The following is a 17,174-nucleotide window of genomic DNA, read 5'->3' as shown; positions in this document are numbered from 1 at the left end:
GTGAGGAGCCTCTTGGACAGGTTCAAATGGTCAACCTTTCTGCTAGTTGTGTATCACTTAGCCATTTGCACCTCCCAGAGATTCATGTACTATACAAATCAGAAGTACAGAAAGGTCAAAGTTTTCTTACTGGTTATATTCTAGTTAGGTGCAGATAAATAATAAGCAAATGAAAGCTAAATGAAAGATATAATCAGATAATGACAAATGTGATAAAGGAAATAAAAGAAGGTTTTTTTTTTTTAGTGTCATGGGGCTTGAAAACAAATAAAGAAGACTGAAGAAGAATTGATGCCTTTAAATTATGGTGTTGGTGAAGAACATTAAATACATCGTGGGCTTCCAGAAGAACAAACACATCTGTCTTGGAAGAAGTACAGGCAGAATGCTCCTTAGAAGTGAGGATGGTGAGACTTTGTCCTATGTACTTAGTACGTGTTATCAGGAGGGACCCGTCCGTGGAGAAGAACATCATACTTGGAAAAGCAGAGGGTCAGCAAAAAAGAGAAAGACCTTTAAGGAGTTGAACTGACACAGTGGCTGCAAGAGTAGGCACAAATAAAGAAACTATTTTGAGAATGATCCAGGACCGGGCAGTGTTTCGTTCTGTTGTATATAGGCTCACTATGAGTTGGAACTGGATCAACAGCACCTAACAACAACAGTGTGATAGAGAGGGATTGGATGCATATGTGAATAGTCATTAATATAACAGCTGAGTTAGAATTTTCAAGAATTTACTATATAGAAACTCATATTACTCTCTCCCCATTCTTCCCCACCAAGAGAAGTTGATTCTAACCCATATCTAAACGGCTCTGGTGACCATGGGGTAACTTCAGACCCCATGTCTGATGGGGTAATATCAGACAATTTGTAAAAAATGATTCTACAGCAAAAATAAGTCTATGGATAATCTTTGAGGATTAGATTCTGAAAATTGAAATAATCATCCTAACTCTGATAACCTTATAAGGTGTTGAAGATAAAAAAGTTAATGTAAATGAAATCACTTTATAAGATGGAGAAGGAATGAAAATTGTAACCTATTATTCCAAAAATAGAAAAACAATATTAATTGAAAATGCCATTTATTAATAAATTAGAAAAAATTAAATATATTTTTATGCCCGGGTACAAATTTTCTGACCCTGATGGTGGCCCTCCAGGAACAGATATTACTTCTGTGTGGGAGGTCGAATCCAGAGATGGGATTTGACTCAGGTTCCTTCCTGTTGCTATATTCTAACTATTTAAAATTGTGGCCATTCTGTAATTGAGATACACATCACAGTGCATGAACAAATGACTGAATTGTTAACATTGTGGTCTAGGTTTCTGCATGTTGGCCTGGTCTTAGTGACATTCTGCTTCTGAGAACACCCTATTATTAAGGTGGGTGAATGGGAATTCACTGGGGTGGGGATTAGCCTCTGTCAGTGGAGATCTAGCCTCGAGGGCTACAACTGAATGGTATAAATCTGTGCCTTGTCACAGCTGTTCAAACATGCCCTCTGCCCTCTTATATCCCAAAGGAGAGCATTGGATCCATGATGTATCTTCTGAGAAACTGAACAAAAACAGTTTCTACTTTGATCTTAACATACAATCTGCTGAGATTCAAAAGAGACCTGAATGATTCAGTAAATTCTCTGCTTGGCTCCCTCGTCAGCAATCCTTTTTAATTGGAAAGAATATAAATAAATCCCTTGGTAAAACAGAATGTACACTTCTTCATTAGATTCATAGATACCTACAACTTCTGCTTTAAATCTCTCTTCAAAAGCAATAAAAATCGTAGTTCGACAAATTTGACCAGTATTTAATGATTGGATGGCTTTTCTCCATTTATATCCTGGACAGCTTACTTCCACAGTAAGAAAAACTAAGCTGGAATCATTTCACCTGGTTCTTGGACTCTCTGGAGAAGTTGCTTTATGCGAACGAATCTTGGGTGAGATAAGATCTTGGATTAGACTTGAAATGATTAGAGTCTTTATTTCTACAACTTTCCACTTTTGACCAACTCTAAAAACTAAGCTCTAAGTGTTAACTTTATTAATGTATTCTTTTTCCTAAAATTAGTGATGTTTAGAGGGTAATGCTTAAATTTTAGATTGACAGTTTTAATTTAGGAATGAGCTGAATTTTTGTATTTCTTTATAGGTAAAACAAAACAACTACAAAATTTTCTTATAAGCAGGTTTACCTCTAGGAATGACGGTGGTGGTGGTGACAGTGGTGATGGCAATGACAAAGATAGCAGTGGTGGCAGTAGTAATGATTGTGGTGGTGGCAGTGTTGGTGATGATACTGGTGTTGGTGGTAATGGCAGTAGTAGTTGCAGTGTTGGCGACGACAGTGGTGACCACAGTGATGAAGGTGGTGGTAGTGGTGGGGACTGCCTTGGTAATGCTGGTGGTTTGGTGACGGTGAGGATAGAGGTAATTTAGGAGCATTCTGTGGAAACACTGAGAAATTATTGTAGATTCCAATACCAAAAATTAAAACATTATTGCCACTTCCATTCTACAAAATTCTGCTGGAGTTAGTTACAAACCCACAAATTTGCCATTAATTTTTATGAAAACAAAGCAAAACATGGGGTAATATATGCACTAAAGAGGTTACTTTAAAGTACTTTAACGGTAAGAGAAAAACCTAGCTTGATACTCAGGAAGCTTCAGAGCTACAAGTCCACTGACTATATAAAACTGACAGTCCAAGTGCAATCACTAGAGCCATCTAGGTACTTAGATTTCGATGGAGGTATTATATATAGCCCAGGTGAATTCAGAAAGAAATATCAGCTCCAGAGTCCAGCTTCCTGGATTCAAAAGCAGGCTATATTATGCAGTAACTCTGTGGACTCAAGGAAGTGAACAAGTCACTATGCTTAATAAATGTTATTGTTATTACAGTTATTATTTTGAGATGAGTACATCGATTATTGACAAATCTACTTAGAGAAAGAATAATTGTCCTTTATGAAAGGAGTTTAAATGTTTACTTACTAAAAATTCTTCTGAATTATATTCTGATATAGAATGCATGCTTCTATAATAATAAAAATAATACAAATGAAAAGGAATTGATATAAACAAGAAAGACAAAACTGATAGAAACATAAAAGCTGTCTAATACCTTATTGTCAGGCATGACCATTTTGTAAGGAGAATTTACCAATATCTTTTTTTTTTATCCAAGTGGATCCCTGGTGGCACAGTGGATAAGAGCAACAGCTGCTAATCAAAAGGCTAGCAGTTCAAATCCATCAGCCGCCCCTTGGAAAACGTTTGGAGTAGTTCTACTCTGTCCTGCAGTGTTCTGAGTTGGAATCAACTTGACGGCAATGGGTTTGGTTTGGTTATCCAAGTGTAAAATGTTCCTATCCTGTGATTTTACAATTCTATTGCAGAAACTCACTTTACAGAAATACTTAAATCTATTGCTATATATCTTTACCTGTATCTATATTGTTATAACCTGGCCCAGTTGCTGTCTAGTTGATTCTGACTAACAGTGACCCTAAAGGACGTGGTAGAACTGCCTCACAGGGTTTCCAAGGAGCATCTGGTGGATTCCAACTTACCATCTTAGCTCTTAACCACTGTGCCAAAACTCATAGCAACCCTGTAAAACAGAGTAGAGCTGCCCCTATAGAGTTTCCAAGGAGCACCTGGAAACTGTTCAGCAGCTGCAGGTCTGAACCACTATGCAACCAGGGTTTCCCTGATATAGTCATAGATATATCAATACAAGACATTCACTGTAGCATTGTAGCAGCAGAAAATTGGGAATATTATAAATCTCCTTATACTGACCTGGAATGTTGTCAATGATAAATCATTGATTAAAATTCAATGTACAGTGCATTTGCATACATGATGCCAGCAATGTTTATATAAATTTATATTATTAAAATGCATTTATAAATATGCAAATTCAATATTTCTAAATAAAAATGCAAATCTGGAAGGATAAATGACTTTTAGCTAATTACACAGCTAAAAAGCGTTCCAGAAGTCGAAATTAGAACCTGATGTACATAACTCTAAGACCTTAGCTTTCTGTTCTGCCCTGAACCATGTCTCTTATCCCTCCTTCTGGGTCTTTGCACATGCTGTCCCCCTGCTGGGAATAGCCTTTGTCTAGCTTTAAAACTTCAATAATTTACTTTTCTTTCATTTCTTCAGTTATCACTTATTTCTTTGTCATTATTTTAAATTTACTAGGTCTGCCCTTATTTAAGGAAACAAGCCACATCTGATGCTTTTTATTGTTCAAATTTGCAGCATCCTCTGAGTTTTTAAAATACTTGTTGTCTGCTTAAATAATTAGGGAATAAGAGGGAAGTGGACTGACAAAGAAAAAGAAAAATGTTAACTAAGATTGTCCCTTTCTTCATTTGAGCGGTCTTTCGAAAATGTTCTTCAGTGAACCATTGTGGAAAGAGAAAAGAAATATCACAAAAGTAGCTGAGGGTTGTGATTCAGAGCTGAATTGGAAATTTGGGGTATGGTTTGATCCTTGATTATGGCTGAAGCAAGTCTAGAAATACAAATGTTTACCGACTAAAGCTGATAGCTGTCATCATTGAGTCTGACTGACAGAGAAATAATAGCCAGTCCCTGATATCAAATCCACTCTCAAGCCTGGAGAAAGGGCTAATACTAGTATTCTCTATTCAGTTCAGAGTTCACTGCCGTTTCCTTTTGTTCTATAAAATATCATTAATTGTATTGGTGCCCACTTCATCTTTAGTAATCTATTAAGAACCTTGAGAAATGTGAAGTCCCAGGTGATACAGTTTATGGCCTCGGCTGCAAACCAAAAGGTTAGAGGTTTGAATCCACCCAGAGATACCTCGAAAGAAAGGCCTGGCAATCTATTTCTGAAAAATCAGCCATAGAAAACCCTATTGCTCACAGTTCTACTCTGACATTCATGGGGTCACCATGAGTCAGAATCTACTCCATGGCATCTGGTCTAGACTTTGGTTGGCAAGTAACTGTCACTATGTTGAGAGCATTATGAATTTCCCCTGAGATTCATTCTGTCAGAGATATGTGAGAAATAAAGCTGTCCAGCTTCCACTAGAATCCACAGGTATCTTTTAAAAATGTAAGCCTGATTTATAATTCAGGCTATTTACAATTAAGAAATTATAATACTCTTTTGTTTTATACTCTCCCTTGGTTTCCCATTGCCCTCAGAAATTCCTTGCCTTGTCCTAAAATTCTCTGGTTTACCTGGTTACTGCCTCTACCTCTCCAAACACACATTGAGCCAAATGAATGACGCCAAATAGTCACTAACTATAAACACTATGTTGCTTTTTTAGATTTTCCGACTCTCAGCCAGCGCTCATATCAGTACCTGGTAAATGCGAAACCAAAACAATGTGACTGAATTCATTCTTTTGGGTCTTACGAAAAACCCAGAGCTGAGGAAAATATTTTCTGCTGTGTTTCTAATCATGTATGTTGTCACCATGTTGGGAAACCTACTCATTGTGGTAACTATGACTGCAAGTCAGAGTCTGAGGTCACCTATGTATTTTTTCCTTACTTCCTTGTCCCTCATGGATGCCATCTTTTCTTCTGTCGTCGCCCCCAAGATGATTGTGGATTCCCTCTCTGAGAGCACTACCATCTCCCTCAAAGGCTGTATGACCCAGCTCTTTGCAGAACATTTCTTTGGTGGAGTGTCAATCATCCTTCTCATTGTGATGGCCTATGACCACTATGTGGCCATCTGTAAGCCCCTGCACTACAGGACCATCATGAGTTCTCGGATGTGCTGCCTGCTGCTGGGAGGGGCCTGGGTGGGAGGATTTTTGCATGCAATGATACAGCTTCTCTTCATGTACCAAAAACCTTTCTGTGGTCCCAATGTCATTGATCACTTTATGTGTGACTTGTTTCAGTTGCTGACACTGGCCTGCATGGACACCTGCGTCCTGGGCCTCTTGGTCATCCTCAATAGTGGGGTGATGTGCGTGACCATCTTTCTTATCCTCATTGTCTCCTACATGATCATCCTCTGCTCTTTGAAGTCTTATAGCTCTGAAGGATGGCGCAAAGCCCTGTCTACCTGTGGCTCCCACCTCACAGTGATTGTCTTGTTCTTTGTGCCATTTGTTTTCTTGTACGTAACACCTGTGGCCACTTATCCCATAGACAAGGCAATGGCTATGTCGGAGTCTATCATCACACCCATGTTAAATTCCTTGATCTACATCCTGAGAAGCACAGAGGTGAAAAATACCATGAAGAAACTTTGGATGCAATGAGAGACTTTAGATGGCAAGTAACTGTCATCATGCTGAAAACATTATGAGTTTCTCCTAAAGAGAAGTCATTCTTTCCAAGATGTGTGAGAAATAAAACAGCCCAAGTTCCAGAAGAATCCAGAGGGATCTTTTAGAAATACAAGTCTGATTTATTGTTTAGGATATTTACAACATAGAAATTATGATACTGATTTTCAAGGTTTCTTTTCTTCCTCCTAATCTCATCCTTGTGGTGGTTACCCTTTCCCCTTTAGCCTTCCCCAGGTCAGTCCTTTTACCTCACTACTGGAACTCCATTATCAGATCTAAGAGCTATAATTCATTTTGTAGTTTTTCCTGTTTACAGGTAAAGTTTAACTATACAAACTTTTGTCCATAAAATGTACCTTTCACATGTGTGCACACAAGTTATTTCTCAAATTCGAGTACTGTGTAAGCCCTTCCTAAGGAGAAATCAGTTCTTTTGAATTTCGGCAATGATACGAATCATGATTTCACATTTCTAATGTAACGAGGTGTTAAGATTGAAATTTTGGCTACACATGATAAGTGAAATTACAAAGTGCGTTCCAGATCACACCATACCTGCTACTACAGTGAAGGCAGTGAATGATGAAGATAAGAACCCTCACAACTAAGTAAAGAATATGAAACCTGGTCAGTATAAACTGGAAGAGTGGTTTGTGAGAACAGCTTTGGATGTAGAGAATTCCCCTGCCCCACCATGGGAGTAGAGGTATGCCTGCCTCTCATGTCGGTACTCGTTTCTCTGATGTTTCTGTGGAAGGACATGTTTGGAGTTACCTACTCTGCCATTTGGCTGACATCACCTCCTACTTTAATTTTTAATTGTCTGTCAACCAGAGGTCATAGTACCTTAAAATTCCAGTCAAGTACCTTAAAATTTGTTTGTATTTGTGAGTGTGTGTGCATTTACACATACATGTGTACGTGCATGCTGAAAGGGCACTTCTAGAGAGTGCTATTCTGACAGACTAGCATATGATCCTCCACATTGGTGGCTGCAGGGACTGAGATCAGAAAAATCTAGGCAGAAAGAGAGACTTAGTGGTATCAGCACAGGATTGCCCAGTAGGGCAGGCTCAGCTACAGGTGTCCAATGTATCATCTTCAAGGAGCATCCTATCAAATGCTCATACTGGCAAAATGACAATCTGAATTCTGCAACTTTCCAGTCTCCTACAGATTGGCTCATGTTGACCAAATTCATATGGTACTAGAAAAAGATTTGTAAAAGGAATTTGGTGGACACACATGCACACGATTATCCTGTGATTAGTCAGCACATTTCTTTCTGGAGAAAAATGTCTACAAGAAGTTAAATTACCAAGTGAAAATGGTCAGGTGTTGATAGAATCCAAGTAAGGCTCATTATAGGTTGTTTACAATGGTTATGAGCTTTAAGTACTCATAGTCTAATGCAGTCCTCTCAGAATATTAAATGTGTATATAATGGACCAATAACATGTTGATATACATTGACTGCTTCCTGTTAGGACTGTTTCCTGTTAGGAGTATTTCACCTTTCCTGTCCATGTAACAAAAACTAATGTGTTAAGGAAGTGTAAATTAAATACACCATATTTATCAGCTGAAGTCATAATTTGCTACGCCATAACTTTTTCATGGCATTTTTCACTTCTGCATTCCTCAGTATATATATCAGAGGGTTGAGAAAGGGTGTCCCAATTGTATAAAACACAGCCACCATCTTGTCCACTGGAAATGTAGCTGGTGGGTGTGTGTACATGAATATACATGGACCAAAAAACATGACTACCACAATAAAATGGGAGATGCAGGTAGAAAGAGCTTTTCACCTTCCTTCTGCACTGTGGTTTCTCAGAGAGTATCAAATGACAACATAGGATATAAGCAAGAGCGTGAAACTCATCATGCATATGGCCCCACTATTGGACACAGCAGCAAACTTATCACATAGTGTCCATGCAGGCAAGTTTCAACAAGGGCTGCAAGTCACACAAATAGTTATCAATCACATTGGGACCACAGAAGGACAATATCAAAGCCAAGGAAATCTGTATTGAAGAATGGATACAAGATCCCACCCAGGCCAGAATCACCAGCACACCACAGACACCTGCTCATGGTGGTTGTTTATATTGCAGCAGCTTTCAAATGGCCACATAGTGATCAAAAGCCATGAGGATGAGCACAAATATCTCCATACACCCAAAGAAATGGGCTGCAAAGACCTGAGTCATGCGCTCACGGTAGGAAATGGTCTTCTTCTAGGATAGAGCATCCGCAATCAACCTGGGTGCCGTAGTTGTAGAAAAGCAGACATCAGCAAAGGACGGGTAGAATAGGAAAAAGTACTTGGGACTCCCAAGGGTATGACTTGTCTTAATAGTCACCACAATGAGAAAATCCCCCAGCAGAGTCAAAAGGTAAAGAATCAAGAAGATTCCAAATATTGCTTTCTGCTTTTCAGCATCCTGTGTCAACCCAAACAGAATGAATTCGGTCACACTGTTATTCATCACTATGTAAGTGGCTGTAGGTGGGATGAATTTGACAAAGGTTTAATCTGCAGAGAGAAAAAAAGTGACATTTTGGGAAAATCATTTGGCTAAACTCTGAATTAATTGGTTCTGTTCCATGTTCTGTTACCTCCAATTACCTTTGGCGTGCACCAAAATTCCCCAGGAATCTTTGTAAATCTACAGATGCACAGACCTCTCCCAGATTTATCTGTTGATTCATTTAGAAACTGTCTGATTGGCCCAGCACTTTTGTATTTTTTGAATAAAAAAATTATATATATATATATATGCCTCCTTTACAAACTTTGATTTTTTACCAAGACTGAGAACTATAAAACTTGTTCTTTCCCTGGGCAAGTGACTTAACTGCTTTGAAACTTGGCCTTCATATGAAAAATGAAGTACCAATATCTGCTCTACCTTATTCTGAGTTATCATGAGAATTTAAAAAAAGATTTACACACAGACATTTACATGACTATGTGTTTGATGGAAACCCTGGTGGCGTAGTGCTTAAGTGCTACGGCTGCTAACCAAAGGGTCGGCAGTTCAAATCCGCCAGGCTCTCCTTGGAAACCCAATGGGGCAGTTCTACTCTGTCCTATAGGGTGGCGATGAGTCGGAATAGACTTGATGGCACTGGGGTTTTTTTTATATGTTTGATGCATTATGCATCTTATCTATGTGCTTTGAAATCTGAAAAACACCATTCCAATGTAATTAAGCAATAATTTTATTGTTGGAGAATTCCTTCTTAAGAACATATTTTCAGTTCTGTTGACTCATTTTTGTGTCTATTATCCCTGGCTCTTTAGGATCTTGAGTGGTATATGCTTTACAACTAAACTGTTTTGACAATTTATCATCTATGCCTCTAGTAGTCAAGATGTGAGCTTCTCTGATGTTCATGACATAATGAATGTCTGGATGATGTTTGTCTTACTTATCTAGTGCTGCTAGGATAGAATTACCACAAATAGGTGCCTTTAACAAACAGGGGGCTAGAAGTTTGAATTCAGGGTGCTTTCTGTCTCTGTTGGCTCAGAGGAAGGTCCTCGTCTCTTTGAGCTTCTGCTCCTGGGTAATCTTCATGTGGCTTAGTATCTTTCCTCCCCTATCTTGCCTTCCCAGCTTTCTTGTTTCATCTGTTTTATCACTAATTCTGTCTCATTAACATAAAAAAGACAACCCATCCCCAAATAGGAATATAACCACAGGCATAGAAGCTAGGATTTACAACACGTTTTGGGAGGGTGCAATTCAACCCACAGCGATGCTTTTGGTTGGCATGATGGAGGGAAACTACTCTTTATCTTTGTCTTGAACTTATTCCCTTAACTTAGCTTTAAAATAGAATATTGAGCTTCTCTATCTATAAATTTGACTTGCATATACTTTCTAATATTCTAACAACCTCAGTATTGTTTTTACTCATATATAACCTTCTTTATTCTGAATTCCCCAGGATACTTCTTCTAAAAACTTTATTTGGAGATCATTAATAAAGTAAGACATTATGCAATATGTACTAGAAGAGAAGAAACCACATGCAGAGAGAAAAGCACAAATTTCTCAAGGATAGATTGAAAAAAAAAGTGAAGAATTCAAAATTATGTAAAAAGTGAGCTATAATTTTAACTGGAAAGATCCAAGTTCCAAACCAAGTTCTATTAGATGTAAACTTTCAGACTTAGAACTGAGAGGAGATATGTTAGCAGAGTGATCAATACATAGAGTCTGAAGTCACATTGTCTAGTTTCAAACCTCACCCCACTGTTCATCAGAGGTGTGACATTTAACAAGTTCTTTGATATCTCTGTGCTTTGTTTTCTTCATCTGTAAAACAGAAATAATAAAATAATATATGCTTTAAGGTTGCTGCGAAGATTAAATAACTTGACTTAATCAGATTATTAGATGCCAGTACTCAGTACCCATAATAAGAGTGGTTATTTTCATTATGATTTTCACTACTGGATTTACAAGAGAGATTTTCCATTTTTCAAGAATATTAATTCAAATTTTTTATATATCCATAATAAAGCTATACCATTGCATTAAAATACTAAGTTCCTTTGCTGAGTGGCTGAAATCATATCAGCACTGTGGATGACAATAGTTTTCTTATGATGATCAGAAGCTAGGATTGAGAGTTCTAAATATCTCTAAGACATAAAAAAGAGAAACATCAATCAAAAGTATGTAATAGCATCATTACAAGGGACCCATGATAAGAGGAAAGCAGAGATAAAACAAGATCTTGGTAGTGAACAGTTTGGAATCAAAAGCAAAGGAATGTGGGCATTTAGATGACAAGAAATGAAATAAAAAATTTAGTGGTGGTAAGGCACATGCTATATTAAGAAAACAGATCAGTATGAACCCTCTAGTTTGGTCAGACTCAAAAGCTGTGGTAGAAAAGTTGGAAAAGTAAGTCGCCTTCGTAGCTGAAGGCCATAAAAGCCAAGTTATAAATATCTGATATTCTCTATTGGCAAAGTAGAAAATTTGGAGGCATAAAAACATAGCAGCACCTTCTATTAAGATTTATCAGGCACCTACTCCAAGTTGTTTAATGGAATTTAGCCATCTTTTTTTTTTTTTTAACTGAATTTAGTCCATTTGAACTTTGAGCTTTTCTATAACAAAGTGCCTATCTTCTTCAAGATTCTGGAGACCTACTGAAGACTTTCTTTCCGTCCCTGCACTTAGAAAGTCAATGGAGAGGATTCAAGTAGATTCACTGTAAAACACCAAATGAAATCCGTTGCCATGGAGTTAATTTAGACTTCTGACAACTCCGTGTGTTACAGAGTAGGACTGCTCCCGAGGGTTCTCTGGGTTGTAATCCTCACAGAAACAGTTCACCAGGACTTTCTTCCACGGTGCCACTGGGTGGGTTTAAACTGCCACCCTGTAGGTTACTAGACAAGCACAGACCCTGTACACTGCCCAGGGATCTGGATTCACTGTAGCCTCAACAAAATAGAGACTGGCTCTGAAGTTATCCCAAATATGATTCATCAGTGGCTTCAGACTTGTCACTTCCTTTCTTAAAGAAGGATCCAAAGTGCTAACTCTCAACTCATCTCTGTGGGAGGCAAAAAACATGTAGGGAGCCCAGAGAGGTGGATTATAATCTCATCTATGTCTTTAAATGTCACTTGACCTTGGTCAAGTTGGTTCGTACCTAAGCCTGAATATCCTTACTTTCATTGAGGGCGCTCAAGAAAATAATTTTCCTCTCAATTTTAACATAAGAACCTTGTCACACAGTAGAGCAGTCATTAAAATTTAAATAAAAAGTCTCACACAATTAGATGAAATAAAAACAGTATGTATTGCTATACTCGTGTAGGTTTTCACTGTGAGAATGATTAACTCATGCTTAACAAAAATACAGACTGGGATATAATAAAATGGATAGTTCTGGAATTCTTTAAGTGGATTCTCACAAGCTTTTACTGAGATGCCTGTTCTACATTTCTAAACAGCGAAGGAGAACATAAATTCAGCAATCCCCTCTCCCTCATTTTACCCCATTGTCATCCCTTAAAAACACGAAGTTCGCATTCAAAAAAATGTGATGAGTCATAAATAAAATGGTTACTATGATTTTAATAATCTCTGTCTGCGGTGCTCATCATGGCTTTCAAGCCCTCCAGCTCTGTAACAGAATCTTGCTTTTTACTTTTCTTCTCCGGACTTCTGCCAATGCATGCTCCAGTCAAGTCTGACACTTAATGTTTCTCATTAGTATACCCAGACCATCTCATTCCGATTTTTTCACATCCGACGTCAGCTGAACACCCCTACCTCTGCTACAACCTAAACTTTCATTTCTACCTATGGAGAGAGTACCCAGTTCAAAAAACATCTCCTCAGAGAAGCCTATCTGTATTTCCCCAAGTGACTCTCTTGCTAGTGGCCTTCCACAGCCCAAAACTAAATATTTGTTGAATCATGTAGTCCCTGATTATATTCTTCTCTCATTTTTGCTTCAACATCTTTTGTCCATTGATTTTATAATATCGCATGAGTTAAGTAAGGCAAGTTAGCTTTTTTCTACTTTGTGCACTTTGTGTTAAGCTGGGAGGCAGAGTTTAGCAGAGAGCAGTTAGAGTAAATCCAAGACCAAAACCAGTCTTTGGTCTCCATAGCATTCTCTCTAACACTTCACCCTACACTGCCGTACAAAACATCAGTCTCCAGCTATCCAAATAGAGCCAACACAAAGCCCAGGAAACATAAACAGGTAAAGAAGGAAGCTGCTGGCGTGTTCATGCATGGAAATTCCAGAATGGGTAAAACAAAGAGATCAGCATTTTATGTTCATACTTGAAAAATAATACTGAGGAGGGGGTAAAGAAAAAAAAAAAGAGTCAGATCAAAAGGGAAAAAAATAAGTCATTGTGGCTAAGAGAAGGAGGAAGGATCAGGATGGGGATAAAAGGGAGAAATCCCTAGGGCAAGCAAGGGTGAGCAAAGAACTATGTTAGGGATTAAATAGTCTATCCCAGGATTTTATTAAAGAGATTTCTTCTCCCTCCTCCATGCCTCATGTTGTCTTTTTCTCCAACTCCAGAAGTAGGTGTGGTTTTAGGCTCTAAGCAGGGTTGACGGTGGGTCCTGGACACCCAATATTGTATTCACTTATGCATCCTCATGCTTTTCCTGAACTTAAACCTTGCAAATAGTCTGAAGGTAGGATATTCTTTCAGGTTGGTCTTGGTGCCAGGGAATAGTTTGTTTCACCCCCTTTTTTCCATCAGAATTGGCCTCAGAGGCAGGGATGCACCAAGCAGAGCCCAGTGAAAGTTGAGGGTCCCTGAAACATCAGAACCTTCCCATCACTGTGGGAAATACGTTCCTGGAACTTCAAGTTTCTTAGGAGACATAACTAGATGATGGTAACTGTCCTAAAAAAATGGGGTGGTGTTGGAAAATTATACAGAAGCAGCACTGAAATGGGAGGCAAGAGAAAGGAAATATTTCAGCGGGGTTTGAAAAACCTACCTTTTTTCTTGTAAGTGAAGGAATAACATTCAACGGAGAACTCATAGTCTTCTCTTTTTCAATTCTAATTTACTTTGAAGATTAACTATGCACAGTGCATTGCAACATGCAAATTGTACTTGAGATAGGTCTACTGTGGCTTTCTGTTGCAGGAGCTATCAGAAGAGAAAATAAATGCCCCACAGATAACTAACTCTTCCTAGAAGGCCTGAATTAAACTCTATGAAAGGGTCTGTAATGCTAGCAAGAGAAAATTTTTTTAGGTTTCTTATTTCTGCACTTAAAATTTTCTAAAACAAAAAATATTCTCATTATTCTATGGTAGAAATTTTTCTAATGTCAGTTCTACTACCCTCAAAACACTCCCTGACAAAACACATGAATTAAGTACGTCTTTTTCTTCTTCCTTCAGATATTTATAGGGGTTTCATAAAAGTTCACAGATGCCCAGAACTGCATTCCAGCCTCCAGAGGCCAAGGACTGCATTTCTCCCCACTCATCGACTCAACGGCACTGGGTTCAACCCTGAGAGATTGGCTCAATGAGCTACTTTGCACAGCTAGCCCAACAGCACAGCAAACCATGAAAAAATATAGCAGCAAACCATAGGGCCAATTAATCCCAGACAAGGTTGTCCACAGTCAGATTTTGTCCTCAGAGCCCTCCTTTCTACTTCATTTGTCCTAAGGGACACCTCCAATTTCAGTTACCAAGTGTTCATGTAGCCACATCTCTGCCTCCACTTCACCCACACACTCTGCTGTAAGGAACAAGCACACTTTCAAACTCACATTGATATGTAGACCACTAAAAGTTACCAAGGAAAGTTACCAAAGGCTTTCTCCTTTAAGTACAATCTTTTCAAATGGTAGGCAAATCTCAAGTAGGTGTGATGCGATTGAATTCTCTGACTCCATTGCTTATGTTTATGTGACTTTAGACAAGTTTATTAACTTCCCTTACTTTCCTATTATGGAACATATTACTGTTAACTATAATAATTATTATTAATCCTAATAATATTAATAAAATATATAACAGAAATTTACATGAAAATTATGAATTAAATTTTCCACAATTTCTAAAATATTTTGAAGTTGATAAATCAGTAAAAAAAAAAAAAGAAGGAAGATGACAGAGGGATTTAAATTTACAACAAGTAACACAAGAACAATTAATTAAAACAAATTTTATTTAAAGATTATTTTTAGCATTGATCTTTTGGACAGAAAAAAACACCAATTTTGAATATGATACTGAAGGAAGTGAGGGACAAGCCATGCAAATATTTGGGGGAAGAATAATTAAGACAGAGGGAGCAAACTGTGCAAAGTTTCTTAGGCAGGAGCATAGCTGGTGTCATGCAAAATGTTGGCAGGAATAATGGTTTATATGTCACAATGGGAAAAAAAGAATTAATAGAGTTAGCAGAAGTAGGCTGTAAATAATGGAGATATGGTTGGAAATTGTTGTTGTTGTATATTGTCGAGATCTGATAAACAGGAGCCAGCTGCAGGATCCAGAACCAATAAAAGCCCACATGCCCTGTCACAATATCCACTTACATTCAATGCAAGCCACATGCCCAAGGAAACTCCCCTTCCACTGATTTACCACTCACAGCAGATCCCATCATGGAGGTGATCACATAACATCAAATCTCATCATGGAACTGATCACAACATCCCGCAACTATCAAACCACTGAGAATGATGGCCTGGCCAAGTTGACACACAACCTTAACCATCACAGTTGGGGAGGAGAGTTAGAATGAAAAATGGAGGCTATGGTGCTGTAAAATATTCCCGGGTGTGCAGTGGTTAAGCACTTGGTTGCTTATCAAAGGTCAGCAGTTCAAACCCACCAGCCACTCCACAGGATAAAGAAGTAGAAGTCTGTTTCTGTAAAGCTTTACAGCCTTGGAAACCCTGTGGGGCAGTTCTACTCTGTCCTGTAAGGCCTCTATGAGTCAAAATCAACTCCAAGGAACTTTTTTTTTTTTTTATTGTAGGGGATTTAAAATATTCTCATAAAAAAAAAAAAAGGCAATCACTAGTTTGAATAATATTTACACAATTTCTACTAATCTTGAGAATGTATAAAAACCATGGACTTCTTATTGGGCTTTATGAAATAGCACTATCCACTATAATGTGAACACTAAAGATAGAGATTTTCATTTTATCACTGGTACTTGTACTTGACAATAATGGGGAGTCCTTGCTTCTGTGAATCCATTCTCTCCTTCCTCTTCAGTAATAGGTGATACCTAGGTTCATGATCTCCCCAAAAGAGCTCACTTTCCATAGCTTCCTTTGCAGCTTGGTGCAGCTCTGTGACCAAGTTCTTGTCAATTGGATGTGAACAGGAGAAATATGTGTAACTTCCAGGCTGAAATAGCAAATGTTGACATTGTACTTCTCAAGCTTATTTCCCCTTCTTGATACCTAAAACCGGGGGTGAGGGGTGTTACAGCTATAGATGATAATGCTGTAGGGCAATTCTTCTCAAACTATAATGTACATATAAATCAACTAGGGTGAAAAGTCAAATTATGATTCATTAGGTCTGTGTTTTATTGACTCTGCAAAGGCATTTGAAAGTGTGGATCGTAATAAATTATGGATAACATTGTGAAGAATGGGAATTCCAAAACATTTATTTTGCACCTGAGGAACCTGTACATAGACCAAGAAGCAGTCGTTTGAACAGAACAAGGGGAATCTACATGGTTTCAACAAAGTTGTGCAATCAGCATTGTATCCATTCACCACACTTATTCGATCTGTATGATGAGTAAATCATCCAAGAAGCCAGAGTATATAAATAAAAATGCAGCACCAGGATTGGAAGACTCATTAACAACCTGCAATATGCAGATGACACAACCTTGCTTGCTGAAAGCAAAGAGGACTTGAAGCGCTAACTGATGAAGATCAAAGACCACAGCAATCAGTATGGATTACACCTCAACGTCAAAAAAACAAAAATCCTCACAATTGGAACAATAAGCGACATCATGATAAATGGAGAAAATATTGGAGTTGTCAAGGATTTCATTTTACTTGGATCCACAATCCACACTCCTGGAAACAGCAGTCAAGAAATCAAATGACGTATTTTATTGGATGAATCTCCTGCAAAAGAAATCTTTAAAGTGTAAAAAAGCAAAGATGTTCACTTTAAGGACTAAGTTGCACCTGACCCAAGCCATGGTGTTTTCAGTAGTCCCATATGCATGTGAAAACTGGACAATGAATAAGGAAGATTGAAGAAGAGTTGATGCCTTTGAATTATGGTGTTGACAAAGAATGTTGAATATACCAAGGGCTGC

At 38.1% G+C, this 17,174-nt stretch overlaps 1 protein-coding gene and 1 pseudogene across 1 annotated transcript; one reads left to right on the top strand and one right to left on the bottom strand.

Annotated features, from left to right (window-relative positions):
* Window positions 1-1,659: 1,659 nt before the first annotated feature.
* Window positions 1,660-7,804, top strand: LOC135229904 (olfactory receptor 4C6-like). The gene has a single exon (XM_064279108.1). The coding sequence runs from the start codon at window positions 5,387-5,389 to the stop codon at window positions 6,293-6,295; it is 909 nt and encodes a 302-aa protein (XP_064135178.1). The 5' UTR covers window positions 1,660-5,386; the 3' UTR covers window positions 6,296-7,804.
* LOC135229903 (olfactory receptor 4C11-like) lies at window positions 4,322-10,848 on the bottom strand (annotated as a pseudogene).
* Between the last annotated feature and the right edge of the window lie 6,326 nt (window positions 10,849-17,174).

The sequence above is a fragment of the Loxodonta africana genome, unplaced genomic scaffold, assembly GCF_030014295.1.
Source record: "Loxodonta africana isolate mLoxAfr1 unplaced genomic scaffold, mLoxAfr1.hap2 scaffold_611, whole genome shotgun sequence".
Taxonomy (NCBI): Eukaryota; Metazoa; Chordata; class Mammalia; order Proboscidea; family Elephantidae; genus Loxodonta; species Loxodonta africana.
Note: the sequence above shows the minus strand (reverse complement) of the source record. Positions and strands in the feature narration are given on the sequence as shown.